At 44.1% G+C, this 21,808-nt stretch overlaps 1 protein-coding gene across 4 annotated transcripts in view; it reads left to right on the top strand.

Annotated features, from left to right (window-relative positions):
• Positions 1 to 21,808, top strand: part of DNAJB2 (DnaJ heat shock protein family (Hsp40) member B2) — a 2,030,098-nt gene that overhangs the window by 1,376,140 nt on the left and 632,150 nt on the right. For all 4 annotated transcript variants that reach the window (XM_044075865.1, XM_044075867.1, XM_044075866.1 and 1 more), the window contains exon 9: positions 1,193 to 1,438. In XM_044075865.1, the coding sequence (XP_043931800.1) occupies positions 1,193 to 1,438 (246 nt within the window). The remainder of the gene's footprint in view (positions 1 to 1,192; positions 1,439 to 21,808) is intronic.

The following is a 21,808-nucleotide window of genomic DNA, read 5'->3' as shown; positions in this document are numbered from 1 at the left end:
TTCAAAGCTGTACACATTGCGTACATGTTAAGTTAAATTGTTTAGAATTTAATTTTACTGTGCATTATCTGCTGTTTACGTTATTATAGGTTAGTACTAAGTTAGCTGCACTTGTGAACATTTTAAGCGTAGCCAGTTTTCTTTTAGGTGCTTGAATTATTCTGTCCTGTTTGGTGTTATATTGACCTTCCCCATCCCATAGTCCATAATTATATATTATCCCCAGTGAGAATAACTAAGTCATACCATAGATAATTTAAGGGGGTCCCAGGAGTGGAATAAATCATTTAGGAACTGCCTCCGGCCATTAGTAGTACAGAGGGCGGACCTGGGCTGAATTTTTTATTACCCATCCATAGAACCAAGTTGCACTTGAATATGGATAGGGATGAGCTTGTTTTACATGGAATGAGAGTCTATTTCATATTTTATAGTAGTTGTATCCTTTGCAAGATATACCCGTCTCTCCAAAATGATTTATTGATGTTGCAGAAGAGGTTTAGATACCTAGACTGAGTATGTCTGATGCCATTTAATTTGCATTGGGTCCCATCATTATTGGGTTGGAGGATGCCTTGTATGCCATACATAGATCACCTCTTAGTAAGCTGTAGGATGCCGAGTATTGTGACAGGGCTTTGAGTCAGTTCATGTAGGACATGTTGATTAGGCCTTATATTCTTTGAGTAAGGTATCTCTGTGGGCATTCCAGTTGTTGCATGTGTCTGAACAGGTACATGTCAAAGTTGGCATTTTACTCGATGATTTGTCTAGTAAGGGCTGAGTTAAGGGGGGCAGTGACATCCTTAGAGCTAGACACAATTCCTTTGCTTATCAGCTGCGCAATGTAGAGTGCTTCAACAGGTGGAAGTTCTCGTCACCTCACTGAGGACCTCTATCAATGCTTGCTTTTTGAGACGGCTACTTATTGGCCCTTTCAGCCAGAGAACTGAATCAGTTGCTGTATGTGGGATCTATATTGTAATTAGCGTTGGTAAGGTAAAGAATGAAAAGAATAAAATGCTAGCGAAAAGGTATGACCTGCAGTTAAAGAATTAGTGAATCACAAATTAGGATTTAATACCTTCTTATGAAGAGAGTAGTTTAAGCTCATCTAATAGACATGATAACAGTGTGATAAAATATGTTAGGGAGCTTGTAACAGTGGAATTCTCTTTTGTTACATTTATAGGTGTTGAAGATCAGATGGCTCTTGCTCTGGAGCTCAGCAAAAGAGAGCAGCAAGCAATCCAAAACCAGCCAACTTTCTATACACCTACCTCAGCCCCACCAAACATGCAGCGTTCACACAGTGCTGCCCCCAGCTACTTCTTCCATGCCGGTAATGAAGAGGAAGAAGATGAGGACGATGAAGATCTTCAACTCGCTATGGCATATAGCCTTTCAGAAATGGAGGCAGGAGGACAACCAAGAGCAGGTGTGCATGGAATAAAAGCAGTAAAAGGGGAACATGGGCTCCATACACAGAAAGGGGAGGGTCAGACTTGCAAAGATGAAAAAGAAAAGAAAGGGACTACAAAGTTTCATAATTCTGAGAGAAAATGGAAAGGAAAATCCCACAATGTAGATGGGGGGTGTAGCCCGGAAAGGAATGTTGATGTAGTCTCCGGAAGTCAGGGAGGTAATGTTATTCATCACAGAGCAGGGATCTCATCACAGAAAAAGGCGAAAGAGGGTACTTTGCAGACAGGTGCTGAGAAAAAACAGAGCAGCTCAAAATGCTTTATTTGTTGACCTTTTCTGTGCTAGAATTAAGGCCTTCATTGCTGAGTTTTTAGGGCATTAAAAGTACTTTTGGTTAAGGGGGTTCCATATTAAAAGCAGCTGTTGCAGACCGTTGTCCTGCATGTCTGCTTTCTGGGTAGGCTGTTTGGATGGTACCATTTGTAGAATGGTGCTGCTATTCGGTTTTAATTCTTGCACTCTGCTTAGTGTGCTTAGCAGGAGAAAGTAAAGCTGAGGCAGCCTTTCAGCATTTTGCTCAGTTGTATACAGTTGCAGTGGACTTTGACTTCCAAATGAAGCCTTGGAAACTATACTCTTGGTTAAACTGCAAGAGGTGCTATGGTTTCACAAGACTGTTTGTTGCTTACTTGTCTGACATGATGCTGATGTTTGAAGACAGTAACCTGTACTTTGAAAATGTACAGTGTGTCCTGTGTCCTAGGCCTTTTTTAGTAGACTGATCTTGGACTGTGGATACAGAACAGCATGTTGGAAAACAACATTGTACTACATATGCACTACAGAAACAGCAGTGCCCAAGCCAACTTGATTGTGTATACTATTGTGTGAGGGCTATCTGCATTCTCACCAGTGCCGTGTCAGCTGAAACTGCCAAAAGACAAGGTCAGAAGACTTGTGTATGTATTTATTTATGTATTGTTTGGGAGGTGATGTTATTAAAATTACTGCATAACATGATGCTTACCAGCTATTATAACAGGTGATGCTCACTCAGCACTTAACACTTAGCTATAGTTTCCATTTTCATTTTAAGAAATTTCCTTTAACTGCAGTTATAACTGTTGCTGTTATTAGGAATCCTCCTTCCCACTTCCAGAAAAAAAGCTGATGCAGCCAGAATGATTGTAATGGCTTTCAGATGGTCACTTAGCAATCATGGTAGATCAAAAAGGTTGGAGAGTGAAATGTAATTCCTATAGTACAGCAATAAGGGAATCAACAGTGTGAGCCTTTAAGAAACATTAGTGGTCTAAGATAAAGACTCATAATATTTTATTCATAAACAGCACCTCGTAGCATGGTGCCTTACACTGCTAAAAATACACTGTGTGTAGTAATTAGAACATTTCGTTTAGTGGTACAGAATTAAGATAAACAGTTATAACTGCATTTGCTCATTGTTATTTTGCCTGACATTATTTGGCCCCATTGCTAGACTGATAAGATACGTTTGTATGAGCATGATGTTGCTTTTACTGTCAGGTATTTCTTGACTGCATGGATCAACACGCCTTTATAGTCATCATACACTGTTTGTCTTTTCTGCTTTTCCCGGTTAGGGGTCGCCACAGTGGAACTCCGGTCCGCTAATGATTGGCAGTAGATTTTTATGGTGCCGAGTTGCCAGCCCGACGCCCAAACTTCAGCGAATAATACCATAGTCAACATACATTGTTACAGATAAATCTGGCAAAGGACATACTAAAGTGTCCGGCATCTACAAAGGTCCAGTCATATCAGCCACACGCGCGCACACACACACACACACACACACACGCTTTCATAGTAGGTATTTGTGTAAATTATAGTCCTACAGCACGATTTATTAAAAGAAAATTAACCCAGTTAAGGAGTCAACAATATTTAAGTGTAGTGTCACCTTACCTTGGGAACATGCATACTGCATGCGGGAATCACTGTATGCAGAAGGTTTAATTTGTTAGTTTTGATAGTTATTTAATTTTTATATGGTTCATATAAATGCAAGCATGCATTTAGTTTGAAATATGTTTAATATATATTTTGCCTTCATATTCCTTCATTCTCTGATAGCACACTTAATCCAGTTCATAGTTTCCTTAATACTGATATTTAGGGAAGATGCAGAACTGTAGAAATACATTTTTAGAAAGTAACTAGTCAGACTGATTTTCACACAAAAAGACATCCCAGTAGGTTATGAATAATGTGACATCTTATTTCCCACCATAAGGTGTGAGGTTTGGTGGCACTATTGCCTTGCCAGTCATTTGTAGCCACTTTTTTTTTAGAAGATAATAAGGATTTGAGTTATGTTAAGCATGTTGCAAAAGTTAAAGAATCTGAAAAGCCCTAGCCTCTAAACTGGATGTAGATTTGAGTAAGCCCACAGACTTCTTTTAAACTGCCGGGACTACCACCCTGTGTTTTGCACTAGTAGTTGTGTAAAAGTAGTTGTGATATTTTCTCAGGAGCCACTGTGAATGAAACACTGCTCTGTATTTACTTCTCTTTATTGTCATTTTTTACATAGTTGCTGCATGTGCTGTTTCTGATTTTATTAGTGAGATATTTTATTCGATAAATGACTGTTTAGAAAAAAAAAATCTTACGAATTCATTGACTGACAGTTGTGATGTCACACATGGGCAGAGAGCAGACAGGTGTAGGTTAGAAAGGATCTTGTATATTCAAGTAGCAGTGCTTGTACAATAAGTATCTAAGTGTAAGTAAAGAGGCTATGCATATGACTTACACACACACACACACATTGACTGATGCCTTTCCCACTGTCATTTCAGAAGAAGATACAGGTCTAATACGCAGTAACAGTATAACTACATGAGGCAGAACCCTATCAGTTCAGCCTATTAATAGTTTTAAATACTTTTGAACTAAATACTTTAAGTATCAGCCATTGTCATATAAAATAAAATGAATGAAAATGCAGACAAATTTCCAAATAAGAGTAAAACTGTAGATCAGTGCATGTAGTCGTTAAATTTATTTATGGAAAACAGTGTTTATAATTATAAATATATTATATATATATATTATTGTTTATATAATAAACTGTAAAGTAGATCAAGTTCTCAAAGTAACAAAATTAAGCAAAAGTTCCACCCTGGTTTTGATGGACCAAGTGGTCTAACAAAGGCAGACTCCCAGGAAACAAATTTAACTTTTAAATTTGAGTTGAAAAAAGACTGAAAGTCATCATTTCAAAGTTTTGTTGGAAGCTGAAAAACTGCAGCAGTATTAAGGGTGCTGTTAATTAGCAAAGTTCAGCCTTCAAAATTCAAGCATTAATAACAGTGCAGCCTTTTAAACTCCAGGCTGCTAAGCCCACTTATTTTGCCTCAGAGCTGTATCCCAGGTACCAAATGTTATGAACTAGCATACATATCAACTCGGTTACAATGCTGTAGGTTCAGACTAGCAGGTAAGTCCATGTTCATGTCCAGACATAGCCTTTGTAGAAAGAAGTCCTGCGTTGTCAAGCTTAAGCTGACAACATAACGCAGCTCAGCTAGATAACCACATTAACAAAAAAAGAACATTGCCCAAAGCCATTGAAAGAGTAAATGAACTGAAGTTGAAGCATAGTGAACAGGTAGTTCAGTAAAGGCAAAGTGGCAACAGAGTGACCATAGTGCAGTTAGTATATCATTTGGACTAAAGGGTTATAACTAACAGTGAAATCCAAGATGCCATTTCTAACTTGTAACAACAGGTGCATATACAAAACCGTGGAAACCAGAATGGGCACCGTATATCCAGATCTAAAATAAGTCCTAAACTCATTCTGGAGAACAGTTAGTATCAGTAATTTAAGTGTAGTTGTCAGTGTTTGCCCACTCATGAAGAGGGGTAATCACGGTTTATAATAGGTGAGCTCTGCGAACTACGTGCATCTAAACAAGAACAACTGAGGCATTTCAAGATTGACATGGCTAGGCTTGTAAAGGCTCTAGGGCCGCTAGCCTGGTAACCTCCTGTGAACCGCCTTGGGAATCTGTACTGCCTCTTGATTGCAGTTGTAGAAGCCATGTCCCGACTTACACGGAACTTCCTGAAGGACATAGTGACCGTAATTGCAGACAATATTATCAGGAAAATGTGACACTTCCATTAAATCAATGTTTCATTTTAATAAAATAAACTTTGATTTATTTTCTGTTTTTCACACTTTCAGTTGTTATGTTTCTTTTCCAGGAAAATGTAGCCAGTACCCACTGTTCTGGAGAAATAATTGCTTTGAAATGTTTGTTTTAATGATAGTAAAAGCAAACAATCATTGAAACATAAATTGTAAGGGACTATCTGTTGAAAGTGAGCTTGTCTTTGGAAACCCTTATGAGTAAGTTCACAGGCAGTAGGACAACTTAGCAGTGCAGACTTTCACAGGTTGCTTTGTACTTCCAGTACATGAGCAATAGGGGTCAATGTCAGCACTGATTCATCAAAGCTGTGAATCAGCCTGAGGTGTTCCTGTCCAGCTTTTCATTACCAACTGAAGTGCTGAGATAATCTTTAGACAGTACAAAGCTGCTCTTTCTAAATCTATATTTTGAAAGGGCCTTGGGTGATTTATTTCGTTTTATCAGTGTTTTCTGATGATGATCATTGTTGTTTGCTATTTCTGCTGCTTCATTTAGCAGTTTTTAAAAATGTTCCTGGCAGAATAGTGTTTAAAGTTTGGGGCCCAAGCTAATGCCTTTACTGTTAGTATGTTGCTGTTTTTATGGGTTGGTTTTAGGTTGTTCACATTCTGTCTGTTACTATTTCCAGTCATTCATTTATTATGTTTGCTGTCTTAAAAACAATCCTTGTTTACTGCAAGTAAACTTGGGTGTTTATTGATACTAAATTTGTTTACTACTATTGGTTACTCTGTTTGGGTGGCTGTCCTTGTTTAATCACAGAACACAGATTCCATAAATGTTGGCTGTGGAGAGAAAATTCCTCCAAAGGACAAGCAAGGGAAATGTGTTATTTATCTAGATTGCAACAGTATCCTCTCTTCTTGTAAAATTTGTTCAGACTTTTCTGCTTCAGCACCCAATCATAGGAAAGACAGGTTACACTCAGTTCAGATTTCTGACCCACTATTTCCTCAGCCTTGAAACTGGCTAATATTCTAACTTCAAAGCTTGCAGAGGGTTATTGTTGAAATGTTAAAAAAAAAAAAAAAAAAAAAAAACGTGTAGCAAAGCACAAGCATATTTCCTTTTCTGTATCTGAGGTGGACATAGCTCTCAACCTTCCATCTCCAAAATGAGGAACACTAGCCCTCATAATCTGGAACAAATGGGCAAAATGTTGAACACATGCTAACAGCTTGCTAACAACTTTAAAAAGGAGGGTGATAGGATGGTTAAAATATGTTGTTTTTACTTATAAAAAGATCTTTTAATGAATTAATATGATTCTTTTCAATTTACCATGGATATTGGTTAAAAAATTCCTAACATTGAATGTGTGACAGAGCCTTTCAATGTGGAACTTCGAGGAAGATGAACTTTTTTAAGACCCCAAATGAGGTATGTTCCTCGTAATGAGGTACACTTGAGAGGTATGGAGGTGGATTCAGAGTTTGGCATCTTCTATCAGAAAAGTCCCCTTTAAAGTAAATGAAAAATCTGCATCTCCTTTTGCTAATGTAATGGTTATGGAGAAGTCTGCCTCCCCACCAATTTTATAGGCTACTTCTCCCACTGACTCTGTGACTGCTGATTCCTTTGCCTGATAAGGATGCCAGGAATACTGATACTTAAGCAATGCCCCCAGACCTCTATACTTTGCTTTTAATTGTGGCAGATTTATGGAAGCCTTCTGCTGGACTCGGGATAGATATTATGCCATCTGTCCCCCCTTCCAAGTTTTTAGTAGGGGACTGAAAATTGACTGCCACCTTATTCTTTGTCTTCATCAGCTGGTTACGGTTCTAGTGAAAATGTCTCGAGTCATCAGCTACTACAGTGGCACTGAATTTTTATGTAGTTTAACAGTAGGCATCATTATGTTTAGGTTTAAAAAAGACAGAATACTAAGCCAGATATTTGTGGAAGAGGTTATTAATTCCTCATTTAGTGCAGGTATTGTCTGTAGTACAGAATAGTGCTGCATTTATTGTAACAGCCCTTTAGCTGTAGCATTGGACCCATGTGCTATACTTTAAATGCATGTGCATACACGTGCAAGTGCAGACACACGCACACAGATCTTGGTAGTAAAAGTCAGGATCAGTATGTACAGAATTCATTTCTGTTGTCCTCACAATACACACTCACTTTGGTTCTTTACATAAAGCCAGAAAAAATGTTAGGTCATACCATAGGGAGATTAGAGTTCCAGTGCAACAGGCGATCCAGCAAGTTTCTACTAGTCGAAATTCTTGCTTCCTTTTTGAGGCAGTACATGTTGGAGCACCATTGTGCAGTGCATCATAGTATAGAAAAACATGTAAACCTTTTTGCAGTCATTTGCAGATGTCCTTCTATTCCTGTGTTGCAGTATTCTTGGTGTGGGATTTTCCACCTCAGGCGACCTGTACATCGGCTCCTATACAAAAGTTTCAGCTTGTCTGTTGTAGTAGCGTGGGAAGTCACACGTAGGGCCATAAACCAGGGACCTTAAATGTCCCTTGCAGACAACCGTCACATCGTGTGCTTCGCTCCTTCTCCGCAAGACTTCTTAAAGCTAAGCACCCTGTTGGGATTTTCTTCTTTAATCTCTAGCTAAAGCTTGGTTTGTTGTAGCAATCTTTAGCCGATGTCAGCAAAAAAGGGCAAATGCCAATGCGGGCGCCAGATACCCCATAAAGATACACACGATCACTGCATTTCACGTTCACAACGCTTGCTCTGTCTGCCTATCTTTCGATGTTCTTTGTGTTTCACTGTTGCAGTCATCACATTTGGGTTATCCCTGCCAGGGTAGCCCTCAGCCAACCTGAATACCAGAGGCTTGGTATTTCTGCATTGGTTGCTGTTGCTTCAGGACTGAAGTCAAGTTGTCAGTAGTATAAAGTAAGGCAGCCGACGCCATTACACCAGTCTTTCTTGCCATGGAGCCCGAAGCAGAAGCAGCTCGCACGAGTGCCAGTCTGCCGCTACCTGAGTTTCCTTTACCGAATTGAAGCTGAAGTCTTCTAAAGCTAAGTACCCTGTTGGGAATCCTTTTTTCTTGCGCTAACCGATGTCAGAAAAAGTTAACAATTGTTTCGACTGTGGAAAGCAAATACCACACAGAGATTTTCATTCTTACTGCGTCACTTGTTTAGGCCCAGACAGCGACATCCCCCACTGTCACTTCTGTGCTTTGTTCAATGCCAGAATTATCCATGTCTGGTCCTTAATGTAGCTAGATATTTTCGCTTACAGTCCTCAAACTCTGATATGGCTTCGGTAAGCCATCCATCAGCAGATCTTCCGAAAAAACATAAAGATTAAAAGACAGAGACAGACTGCACAGGTCCAAACCTACCGAATTCTCCAGTCCTCAGTGAGGCACTTTCACAGCCTCTGATGCCCGCTTCTGTGGATTCGCAGGCCACTACCGAGACCCTTTCAGAGTCCGATATGCCACAAAACTCTTCTACTAAGGATCCTGTGGTTGTCTCTACCTTGGATGGGTCCAGAGCCGCTGAGCAGGCACTGGCTTCTGAGGAAGTCCTTTGCACTACCAATTCTCGACGCAAACGGATGTCTTCTTTCACGACTACCATTCTTTTGAAAACGACTGTGTTTCTTAGGCCCAGGGTATGAACCACACCCAAGAAACCGATGACCCAATCTTAGGCACCTGCTTCCTTGCCTCAATCTCAAATGCTTAAAATGGTGGAAGACCTTATCATGCTCATCAGGGGAAGCCAAGCTACCCCCCCCCCTCCAAAAGGAAAAGAGATCTGTCCCCTGTAGTTTTGTCTGAATAAGAGTCAGATGACTCTGATGCATCTGAATATGAAGACATGCAACCCCTCAACTTATGAGGATTCTGATGCAGAGGATTCCATGCCTTCAGCCTCCCCCCAAGAGGATTTTTCCTTTGGGGAAACCATTCATACCTTAAGGGAGCATTTCCAATGGGAGAGTCAGGACTACCCTCAGTCTAAAAGGAGACTCAGGGAATTCTTAGATCTTCCACAGTACAGACCCTTGGCCATCCCCCCAGTCCTGAATGTTGTGGAGGATATTTTCCTGGAATCCAGCTTGACTCCTGACACCTTCCCTCCTGCCCCAGAAACCCAGACAGGTACTACAGAGTCCCTGACTCTCACAACTTTCTTTTTAAAAATCTTCTGCTGATCCTGAGGTAATTTCTCAAGGGCCTAAAGGGATAAAAGCAACCTCTGCTAAGAATTCCACTCCCTCAGATAGGGATTCCCGAGCACTAGACAGTCTGGGTAAAAAAAATGTACACCTCAGCTACTCTTGCTATCAGGGCACTAAATTGTCAGTTCCATATGCTAAAATTTCAGCAACATACCCTAGAATTCCTCAAACAAAAAATGTCTTCCTTTCCTGCTTGTGCAGGATCTAAAGAGTTACAAGAGTTAATGCATTCTGCAAGTCAAGTAACTAAACACACCTTGCACTGTGTGTTTGACGCCCTAGAAGCTTCTTGCAGGGCAGCAGTCACCATCTTGTCATTAGAAGGCATGCATGGCTTAAGGAACAGCCCTTGCCAGATCATGTCAAATCTAAATTGTTGGATGGCCCCCTTGCACAAAGACAACTTATTTGGCACTAAGGCAGAAGAGGTCTTAAAAAAGATGGAAGAAAAAGCAAAATCTATGTAGAAAGGTAAGGATTTCTTACAGGTCTAGCCACCCAGGTTCAGCAGGCATTGTTCCACCAAGCACTGGTCCTTTCCTCCTCCCACTAAACCAGTTCAGCCCAGACCCCAGGGAACCAGACCCCCCAGACAGCAGTCACATGGAATGCAGAGATCTAAGCAGTGGACTACCTCCACCTCAAAACCAGAGAGTTCTAAGCCACCTCCTTATGGTAAGAACTCACAATGACTTACCTCCTCCACCCCCTCCCTCTGCCCACATTCACTTACCCCTAGGAGGAATACTCTCCTTTCACGCAAGCACCTGGGCTACCATTACCAATGACCGCTGGGTTCTCAACACAGTGTCCCAGGGATACAAATTTTCTTTCCACACCTTTCCAACCCCAAAAGAGTTACCAGATCTACCTCCAAACCAGTGGGCAGATGCGCAAAAGCAAGTCCTTTCCCTGCTCTATGAGGGCAGTAGAGCACGTTCCTGCAGAACAGAAAGGCCAAGGGTTCTACTCAAGACTTTTTGTGCTACCCAGAAAAGAGGACACCTTGCACCCCATCCTCGATCTTTCCATTCTAAACACCTTCCTGGTGATCCCAAAATTCAAAATGATCACCCTCCAGCAGCTGCTACCTATGCTGTCCAAGGATGCTTGGCTAGCCACTGTAGATCTAAAAGAGGCCTACCTCCACATTCCTATCATGCAGGAAATATATCCGTTTCAGGGCAGGATCTCAGCACTTTCAGTTTTCTGCGTTTCCCTTTGGCTTATCTACTGCTCCCAGAGTTTTCACAAAATGAGTTTTCACAAAATGTCTGGCTCCGGCCATTGTCTTTTGCAGACAAAGGAATATCCAGATTTAGCCCTACTTAGACGACTGCCTAATTCAGGCAGACAGCCAGGAAAAGCTGCTCAAGCACCTGGCCTTTGTAAACTCCCTGCTAACCTCCCTAGGGTACACAGTCAATGAAAAGAAATCCAAACAGGTGCCCACCCAAAGGATTATCTTCCTGGGAGCAAGTCTGTTCACAGCATCCCAGATGGCATACCTTATACCAGAGAAACAAATTTTCCTGACAGCCTACTTCTCTCAACTAGCCACCAGGCCCCAGATATCTGCAAGCTTTTGGCATCTTGCATACTACTAATTCCGTATGCCAGATTGCATATGAGGAAACTTCAGTGGTACCTAAACAGCCTTTGGTGCCAACACTCTCAAGACCTGGAAACTCTTCTACCTATAATTCCTTGCCTCAGAAAGGAATTTCTTTGGTGGGCAACAGCATGCTCCCACAAAAAGGGACTGCCCTTCTCCCCACCCCCTGCCGCCCAGACCCTCACCACAGATGCATCAGACTACACTTTGGGTGCACACCTGGACGGCAGGTGCATACAGGGCCAGTGGAGCCCACAGCAAATCCCTCTGCACATCAAGTCAAAAAGAGAAGATAGCTGTGTAGTATGTCTTGATAGCTTTCAAACACCTTCTCTCTCTCCGGGGGTTCTCCTGATAAAAACAGACAACACCACTGTGATGTGGCACATCAACAAGCAGGGAGGGACTCACTCCTACCCTCTATGCAGGCTGGCCATGACCCTTTGGCTCATAGACTCTTCCATGCACCTACACCTGTTAGCACAATTCCTGTCAGGCTCTCTCAACTCTCTAGTAGACCAGTGAAGTAGAAATCTTCTGGACCCACATGAGTGGCAACTCAACAAAAGTACCTTCAACCTAATAACTCCGAAATGGGGAACCCTGAAGGTCTTCCTCTTTGCCTCCCACACCAACCATCAGCTCAGCAAATTCTGCACCAGGGAGCATCACTGCATGGCTTGGAAAGTGGATGCCCTGTCCTTCCCCTGGGTCAATCTATTGGTCTATGCCTTTCCTCCCCTACCTCTCATCCCCAGGGTACTGCTCAAAATAAGGGAGGAAAAAACAAGGACCATTCTTATAGCTCCAGACGGCCCCGACAACACTGGTACCCCTTTCTGTGCAGCCTGTCCCCACTGCCTCAATGGCGTCTTCCTCAGATTCCAAACCTCCTGACCCAGAGGAAAGGGGAAATTCATGCATCCCTAATTGCAGATGCTCAGTTTGGCAGCTTGGCTTATTCCCTAACCCCAAACCAATCTGCCATCCTCAGTAAACATGTTCTGGATGTTATCCATGAGGCCAGACGTCCTAGCACCAGAAAGTCTTATGCAGATAAATGGACATGGTTCTGCACCTGGATCCATGCTAAGGGAGCCAATAGGGCACAGCCCTCCATCCCTCTCATCCTGGATTACTTAGCTGACCTACTACACAGTGGTCTCTCTTTCTCCTCTGTAAAAATTCATGCCTCTGCTATTTCTGCTCATTTTCCCACTGAGCAGCCCCTTTTCTCACACCCTTTCATCAAACAGTTCCTCAGTGGGGCTAGCAACTTGAGGCCCCCCAGGAGGGCACCAACACCAGCTTGGGACCTTAACTTTGTCTTGGAACAGCTCACCCTGTCCCCTTTCGAACCAGCTTCTTCCGCAGACCTAAAATTTCTCTCCTGAAAGACAGCATTCCTTCTGGCCATCACTTCAGCCTGAAGAGTCTCTGAGCTGCAAGCAATCATGACTGTGGAACCCTTTATCATCTTCCATGCAGACAGGGTATCCCTCAGAACTAACCCAGCCTTCATGCTCAAGGTGGTGTCCAGTGTGGCTCTCAACCAATCCATTCATTTGCCCAACTTCTTTCCTAATCCACAGAACAAGGGGGAAAGGATTCTTCACTCTCTAGATGTGCACAGACAGCTCAGATTCTATCTGGACAGGACTAAATCCTTCAGAAAGTCTGATTAATTGCTGGTTAGCTTTGCTACAAGGGCAGAAGGCAAAACCATCTCCAAACAAACTATTTCCAAATGGATAGCATACTGCATCCATTTCTGCTACAAACAGCATAGTTAGCCTCCCCCCAGGGGGTCAGGACACACTCCACCAGAGCAGCATCCACCTCTGCAGCTTTCCTCAGAGGAGTCCCCACCAGGGATATCCTTTAGGCTGCCACCTGGACATCTGTTCACACTTTTACCAAGCATTACCACCTGCCTCTCCTCTCCAAATCCAAGGCAGGGTTTGCCTCTGCAGTCTTGCAGGGCACCCTAGCCAGCCCTTAGATGTCCTTCAAGGATGCATCTGCAGTCCTTACAAATGGGTTGTCCTGTCGTCAGTCAGCCCTTCGGTTGGCCGGATTCCAAAGTCTGGGTCTGGCCTCGGCTGGTGTCGCACTTCACCCGACGTCATAGCTGCAGTTATTCGGGTATAAAGGCATCAGCCGACGCCATTTTCCTCAGTCTTTCTTGCCGCGTGGCGCCCGAAGCAGAAGCTGTTCGCAAGTGCCGGTCGGTCAGAACCAGAGATTACTGCTACCGAATACTTCTACTACTACCGAAGACTTCTAAAAAGCTAAGTACCCCGTTGGGGACTCTTTCTTGCCTCAGCCGATGTCAGAAAAAGTGAATAACTGTTTAACTTGTGGGAAACAAATACCTCATAAAGATTTCCACTCTTACTGCTTACCTTGTTTAGGCCCAGACCACGACGTAGCAGCTTGTCTAGCCTGTGCTTCTTTTAACCGGTGGACGCTTAGACGTCGGTCGGAATTTGCTGAGGAGTTTTTCGGCTCCACTTTTGCTTACATTATGCCGTCGGATCCTCCGACTACGCAAATATCTAAAAAGCGCAAGGAAAAGGACCAACACTCGCGGTCCGCGGTTTCGGCCGAAACCGCGGTTAAGCCAACCGCGAGTGTCTCGGTTTCGGCTGAAACCGAGCTCGCGGTTCTTCCTTCAGCCGAAAGCTTACCTTCTAACGAGGCCTCATCCAACCTGGTGGAATCGGCTACTGAAATCCCTCCTGCTCTTGCAGATTCCCAGGATTTATCTGATACTATCCCCTTGGATCAACCCCTGCACGTGGAGCTGCTAGGCCACCTGCATCCATGTCGATTAAGGCCTTTGCCAGGGCTAAAGCAGCTAAATCTACCAAAACTGTGCCTGCTAAGACCCCCTCTCACAGGCCTAGCTCTAGTTCACAAATGCTTAGTTTAGCAGAGGATCTCATTTCTTTGATCCGGGGATCCCAACCTCACCCAGACAGGGCCTCTCACCCACCTCCAGAGAAGAGGCCTAGAGCAGAGCCCCCTGAGCCAGTTTCTACAGATGACTCTGATGATTCAGATAATTCAAACCCTCCAGAGGGCCCTTTCTCCCCTTATGAAGACTCTGATGCTGAAGAGTCCATTCCTTCTGCCTCTCCGCCTGAGGAATTTTCCTTTGGGGAAACCTTGCATGCTATGAGGGAACAATTTCAGTGGCAGGGCCAGGATTTTTCAGACTCTAGAAAAAGGCTTAGAACCTTTCTGCATTTACCACAGCATAGGCCTTTAGCTATCCCTCCAGTTCTTACTGTTGTGGATGATGCATTTAATGATGCTTGTACTGCTCCTGATTCACTTCCTCCGGCCCCTGCTAAGCCCAATAGGTACTACAGGGTCCCGGACACACATTATCATTTGTATAAGGCTCCTTTTGCAGATCCCGAAACTATCTCCCAGGGACCTAAGGCGGTAGCAGCTACCTCTGCCAAAAACCCCCTCCCCTCTGAAAGGGAATCCAGGGCCTTAGAGAGATGGGGTAAAAAAGTTTACACTGCTGCTACTCTTTCAGCTAGGGCCTTGAACTGTCAATTCCACATGATCCAGTATCAAGAATTTATGTTAGACCAGTTAACTAAACAGCTGTCCTCAGATGAACCATTAGACAAAAAATCTGTTCAGGAAATGGTACATAACATTCAGCAGGTCAGTAATCATTCCTTAAAATGCGGCTATGATGCACTGGAGGCTTCCTTTAGATCAGCCATGACTGGCACAGTGATCAGAAGGCATGCATGGTTAAAAGAGCAGGCCTTACCAGACCATGTCAAATCAAAGCTACTCGATGCTCCCATGGACAAGATCAATTTGTTTGGCTCTCCTGCACAACAGGTGCTGAAGAAGATGGAAGAGAAGGCAAAATCTGTCCAGACAGTGAAAGATTTCTTACAGGTCCAACCTCCAAGGTTTAGCAGGAATTGGCCCTCCAAGAATTGGTCCTTTCCAGACACCTCCAAAACTCAGAGAGGCAGGAATAGGCGCCAAGAGGCAGAGGTCAATCCAGAGGTGCCTACAGAGGACGTCAGTGGCAGGCTAACAACCAGCGAGGTACAGCCACAGATACAGCCACCACCACTACTACAGGACAATCACAGTGACTTGGCGCTGGCACCGCCTACCAGGGAACAACTAGAAGCACCCTTAGGCGGGAAACTAGCCTTATTTTCAGTGAACTGGCATTACATCACAGGAGACAAGTGGATTTTGCAGACAATAGACCAAGGTTACAGGTTTCACTTCCATACTCTACCAAGGAAGAGAGGAATGCCAAACCTACCTCCAAATCAAAAGGCAGAAGCTCTAAAACAAATAACTCACTTACTAAGAATGAGAGCTGTAGAAAGGGTACCATCTATGGAGCAAGGACAAGGATTTTACTCCAGGCTCTTCCTGGTACCAAGAAAAGAAAACCAATGGAGACCTATTCTCGACCTGTCCGCTTTAAACACATACCTCATTGTCCCAAAATTCAAAATGCTGACCCTACAGCAACTTCTTCCCATGTTGGGCAAGGAGTCTTGGCTGGTAACTCTAGATCTCAAGGAGGCATACCTGCACGTCCCCATACGACCAAATTGCAGAAGATACCTCAGATTTCTTGCAGGATCAGAGCATTATCAATTCTCATCATTGCCCTTTGGCTTATCTACTGCGCCCAGAGTGTTCACGAAATGCCTGGCATCAGTAATTGCTCATTGCAGGCTTCAGGGAATCCAAATCTACCCTTACCTGGACGACTGCCTGTTGCAAGCGGACAACAAAAACAAGCTAGCAGAAGACTTGAAAAGGGTCATTCATCTACTGCAAGCCCTGGGATACACAGTCAATATAAAAAAGTCAAGGCTGATACCATCCCAAAGGATAACCTTTTTGGGTGCAGAGCTGGACACATCAAAACAAATGGCATTCCTAACAGTAGAAAACAGGAGCAACTACCTCTACTTCTTGGCATTAACAAAGCAGAACCAGCTAACAGCAAGAAAAGTCCTGCAAGCCTTGGGTTTCATGGCATCCTGCATAATATTGGTTCCACATGCCAGACTGCATATGAGAAAGTTACAGTGGTACCTAAGGAATTTATGGTCTCAGCACAAGCACAGCCTAGAAACCCAAATTCCAATAATCCCATGCCTGAAGCAAGAATTCCAATGGTGGGCTCAGGCCTGTCAATCAAACAAAGGACTGCCCTTCCACAGCACTCAACCAAGCCAGACCATCACAACGGACGCCTCAGACCTCGGTTGGGGGGGCACACATGCTGGGCAAGTGCATACAAGGCTTATGGACTCAAGACCAGCTGCACCTACACATAAATCAAAAGGAAATGCTGGCAGTAAAACTGGCAATTCAGACATTCAGACCATTTCTTCAACAAGGTCAACTGTTGATAAGGACAGACAACACCACAGTTATGTGGTACATCAACAAACAGGGAGGCACACATTCATTCTCTATGCCGGATGGCAATGGACCTCTGGAATGTGGCCCTGAGCTTCAACATTCAGTTACAAGCAATTTTTGTGCCAGGAAAAGAAAACATTCTAGCAGACATACTAAGCAGAACTACCTCGGATGCGCACGAATGGAGGCTACATCCGGACATCTTCAAAACCATTACAAGAAAATGGGGACTACCAGAAATAGACTTATTTGCATCCCCACGCAATCACCAACTGAAGAAATTCTGCACAAGGGCGTACCACCCACTTGCTTGGAAAGTGGACTCCCTATCTTTCAGCTGGAAAAACCTGACAGCATATGCATTCCCACCACTTCCTTTGATGCACAAGGTGCTATTGAAGATCAAAGAGGACCGTCCAAGGATCATCCTGATAGCTCCAGACTGGCCAAGGCAACATTGGTACCCATTACTGAGGAGCATGTCTCGGGAACAAATATGGCCTCTACCCCTAGTTCCCTTACTGTTAACACAGAACAACTACAACACCCTGCATCCAAACCTGAAAACACTGCAGCTGACTGCCTGGAACATTGCATAACACCAAATAACCCAAATTTATCCCAAAGGGTTAAAGACATTATCTTGGAGGCTCGCAGACCCTCAACAAGAAAAATTATTCAGCAAAATGGAAAAGATATCACATTTGGAGTACTGCAAAGGGAGAAAATGTGTCACTGGTAAACATAGCCAACATCCTGGAATACTTGGCAGAGCTCTTCCACAACGGCCTGTCCTATTCTTCCATTAAGATTCATGCATCAGCTATTTCAGCAGAATACAACTTGGATCCTCCAGTCTTCTCACATCCTCTGCTCAGGCAGTTTCTGAGAGGAATTAAAAATGTAAAACCACCTAGGAAGCCACCATTGCCAGCATGGGGCTTTAACTTTGTGCTAGAAAAGCTGACACTCCCTCCTTTCGAACCAGCAGCAACAGCAGAATTACAGTACTTATCATGGAAAACTGCTTTCCTGCTGGCAATCACTTCAGCAAGAAGGGTATCTGAGCTACAGGCATTAATGGCAGTACAGCCCTTCCTGATCTTCCATCAAGATAGAGTGTCCATGAGAACAAATCCTACTTTTATGCCAAAGGTGGTCTCCAGGGTATCTTTAAATCAAGCTATCCACCTACCTACATTCTTCCCCAACCCACAGAACAGGGGAGAAAGACTTTTGCATACCTTGGATGTACATAGACAATTACGCTACTACCTGGACAGGACCAAGGGCAATAGAAAACTGACCAGCTACTGGTAGCATATGCAACAGGAATGGAAGGAAAAGCAATTTCAAAACAGACAATCTCTAAGTGGATAGGAAATTGCATTAGATTTTGTTACTCCTACCATGGGAAGAAAACTCCAGAAAACATCAGGCCTCACTCTACAAGGGCTACAGCCACTACCACAGCTTTTCTACGAGGAGTGGCTACCAAAGACATTTTAGAGGCTGCTACTTAGAGCTCCATGCATACATTTGCCAAGCATTATAATTTACCTTTATACTCCAGATCCCGAGCAGGTTTTGCCACTGCAGTTTTGCAAGGGATCTTAACTACACCATAATCTTATTTCTCCTCCTCCCCCAGTTTGACTATGGTATTCTACCCATTTGTAAGGACTGCAGATGCATCCTTGAAGGACATAGTACAGTTTTGTACCTACCATAAATGTAGATGTCCGATAGGCATGCATCTGCAGTCAGGATTACCCACCCTCCTTCCCCTCTGTGGTACTCCTAGGGTATTTGCCCATCTTGTAGCTGGCTGGGGGAATCTGTTATGGTGTATTTGTTTGTATATATGTACATACATGCTTATTTTTGTTTGTTTCTACTATTTGGAACCATTTGCATTTATCCAAATTTAGCCTTCCTAGAGGGCACCTGGCATCTGGGGCAAGAAACACTGAGGAAAATGGCATCGGCTGATGCCTTTATACCCGAATAACTGCAGCTATGACGTCGGGTGAAGTGCGACACCAGCCGAGGCCAGACCCAGACTTTGGAATCCGGCCGACCGAAGGGCTGCCTGACGACAGGACAACCCATTTGTAAGGACTGCAGATGCATGCCTATCGGACATCTACATTTATGGTAGGTACAAAACTGTACTTTTCCTTGACTGCCTCCACCCATTTCCTCAGCTTTGGGAATCTACCCAAATGTGATGACTGCAACAGTGAAACACGTTTAACATGGTACAGTTGTGTACACTTACCATAAATGTAGTTGTTCGAGTGTATTTACTGTTGCAGTCCTGGTTCCCCCCCCCCCCTCCATCCCCCTTTATTTTCTTTCTCCTTTTATTGCCATTCTTCCTTGTTGTTCTCCTTTCCTTACAAGGGATATATTGGTGTTTATTTTCCACTGGTGGGGTTCTTCCACCAGAACCTGGCTCCTGCTTGGGGGCTCCTGACAGGTTAGGACAAGAAAAACTGATGTAATGGTGTCGGCTGCCTTACTTTATACTACTGACGATCTGACGTCAGTCCAGAAGCGACAGCAACCGATGCAGAAATACTAAGTCTCTGGTATTCGGGCCAGCCGAGGGCTACCCTGGCAGGGATAACCCAAATGTGATGACTGCAACAGTGAATACACTCAAACATCTACATTTATGGTAAGTGTACACATCTGTACTTTCACAGCAGTCTTGAATTCTTGTTTGACTCTGAAAGCTGTTGGATGAAGGCAAGGTTCTCCTTCCATGTCTAAGTATGTTGTAAGATCAATTGGATAAGTAAGATGCTGAATTCCTTTTCTCTCTAGAATCCCATTTTACTTTTGCAGGATGCCCTGCCTCATTAAAAACTGTTGTCTAGGAAGGAGGTGGTAAAGCTGTTCAACAAAAGAACCATTCAGGATATCTCAGGAAACCAGGCAGACTTATAATATAGTAATCTGTAGTCTTTTTGGTAGCAAAGAAAACAAAAGATGATGTAGATCTCAGTGGCCTAAATGCATTTGTTTCCAAAGACTTTTTACAGAAGGTTGTGCTACAGTCTGTCATTATGTGCTTATGTGAAATACTGGATGTGCTGTGTGACCATCAAGCTGTCTGCATTATTGCAGATTCCTAAAAGTAAAGGAATGTTCTCATCTTCCAGATTGGAAGAAGCTGCTAGGAGTTCAAGACTTTTCCATTTGGCCCTGGGCTGCTGGGAACAGTGGATGTTCTTTGTGTTTCACTGTTGCAGTCATTACATTTGGGTAATCTGCTGGTAGGTTGCCCTCAGTCGGCCTGATTAACAAAGTCTTGGGTCCTGCGTCGGTTGCTGTCCCTTCTTCCATGACGTTAGGTCATCAGGGGTATAAAACATGCATCCAATGCCATTACATCAGTCTTCCTTGCCATGCAGTGCCCAAAGCAGAAGCAGTTCGCAAGTGCCAATCGGACGACTCCTGAAATTTTCAATGTTAAGTTGTCAATCTCGCCTTCATTCTTGCTGGATGGGTTCGGAGCTGATCCTTGGCTCCGCCTCTGCTTATACCAAAGCTCGAGAGCTATTTTTACCGGCTCAAGGTAACCCTGTATCCCACAATGCTAGGCGCTAACTACCCAGATCTCATTTGCCGCTTAGCTGCAAGGTTGCGTTTTTGCCGGCTCTCTGGTAAATTTTTCAAAAACAGCTTTTCGGGTAAGGTTTTTTCCCTTTTATTTTCAGGGTTAGTGTTTGTTCTTTCCCCTTTTTACCCTCATAGAGTAACCCGCCTTATATAGTCCCCTTTTGGGTCTATTTTCTATCCCCTCGGTCCTTCCTTCCCCTTATATAACTAGGCCTTCGGGCCAAGTTAGTTTTTAGTTAATTTGTTAAAGTTAGTATTTTTAGTCTTAGTCTTTGGTGTGGTGAAGTGACTGGACTAGGTTTTTCTGTGTGTGTGTGTGTGTGTGTGTGTGTGTGTGTGTGTGTGTGTGTGTGTGTGTGTGTGTGTGTGTGTGTGTGTGTGTGTGTGTGGGTGTGTTCTACCACATTATGTCTAAGGAGTCCAAGGTCTCAGGCTTCAAGAAGTGTGACTCGTGCTATCAGAAAATGTCTCTGACAGACGGTCACACTTCTTGCGTTTATTGCCTAGGCCCTCTGCATCTGCAGGACTCTTGTTCCATCTGCCATGCATTCAGTCCAAGAGTCCTGCAGGAACGCAGAAACAAGTTGATTTTGAGAGGCTGATTGAAGCCTGAAGGCTCCCTGGCCAAGTCCTCGTCGGGCAAGCCTTCTAAACCCACTAAATCGTCAGCTCCGAGTTTAGAGCCTCTGACCAGTGGTGCTACTTCTGCTTCGGCATCGTCTCCGGCTGGAGCCGACGCTTCAAAAACTCAGTCGGCTCCGATAGTTTTTTCGGAACCGACTTTGACTCGTAAGCACTCCAGGTCCCCCTCTTTGGAGTCTGTCCATTCGGCTCCGAGATCTCCTTTGCTTTCGGAGCGCAGTCACCGGTCCCATTCCTCTCGGTCTTCCAGACTTTCGGACCATGACCTCGAGAGGGTGGTTAGCAGACTCCTTAAGTCGCAGGCACTGGCCCAGATGCTTCATAGCCCTTCTCAACAGACAGTGGCTATCCCCATTCCATCCTCGATTCCTCCTCCGACTCTTCCCCTGAGTTCGAAGCCGGAGTTTGTGGGAGCCGGGACCGTCGACATGTCGGAGCCGATACCACCCATTTCGGCTCTGTTGTCGGCTCTGATTTCTTCTATGGTGCCATTCTTGGAGGGATCCGGATGCCGTGACTCCCTCGTCTGTTCCGAGGGGGCGAGTGGCATCGGACCCTTGTCCGACCCCGTTCTCCCTCTCGGAGCCTCGGCGCAGGTGAGTTCGGCTCTGACATCGGCCTCGGAGCCATCCCTCTCGGTGCCGGGAGGGGTCCTTATCTCTTCGGAGCGGGGACC

This window comes from Protopterus annectens, chromosome 6.part1 (assembly GCF_019279795.1).
Source record: "Protopterus annectens isolate FY-2018-M chromosome 6.part1, PAN1.0, whole genome shotgun sequence".
NCBI classification, from domain to species: domain Eukaryota; kingdom Metazoa; phylum Chordata; order Ceratodontiformes; family Protopteridae; genus Protopterus; species Protopterus annectens.
The sequence above is the reverse complement of the archived record's forward strand: the minus strand, read 5'-3'. Positions and strand labels throughout refer to the sequence as shown.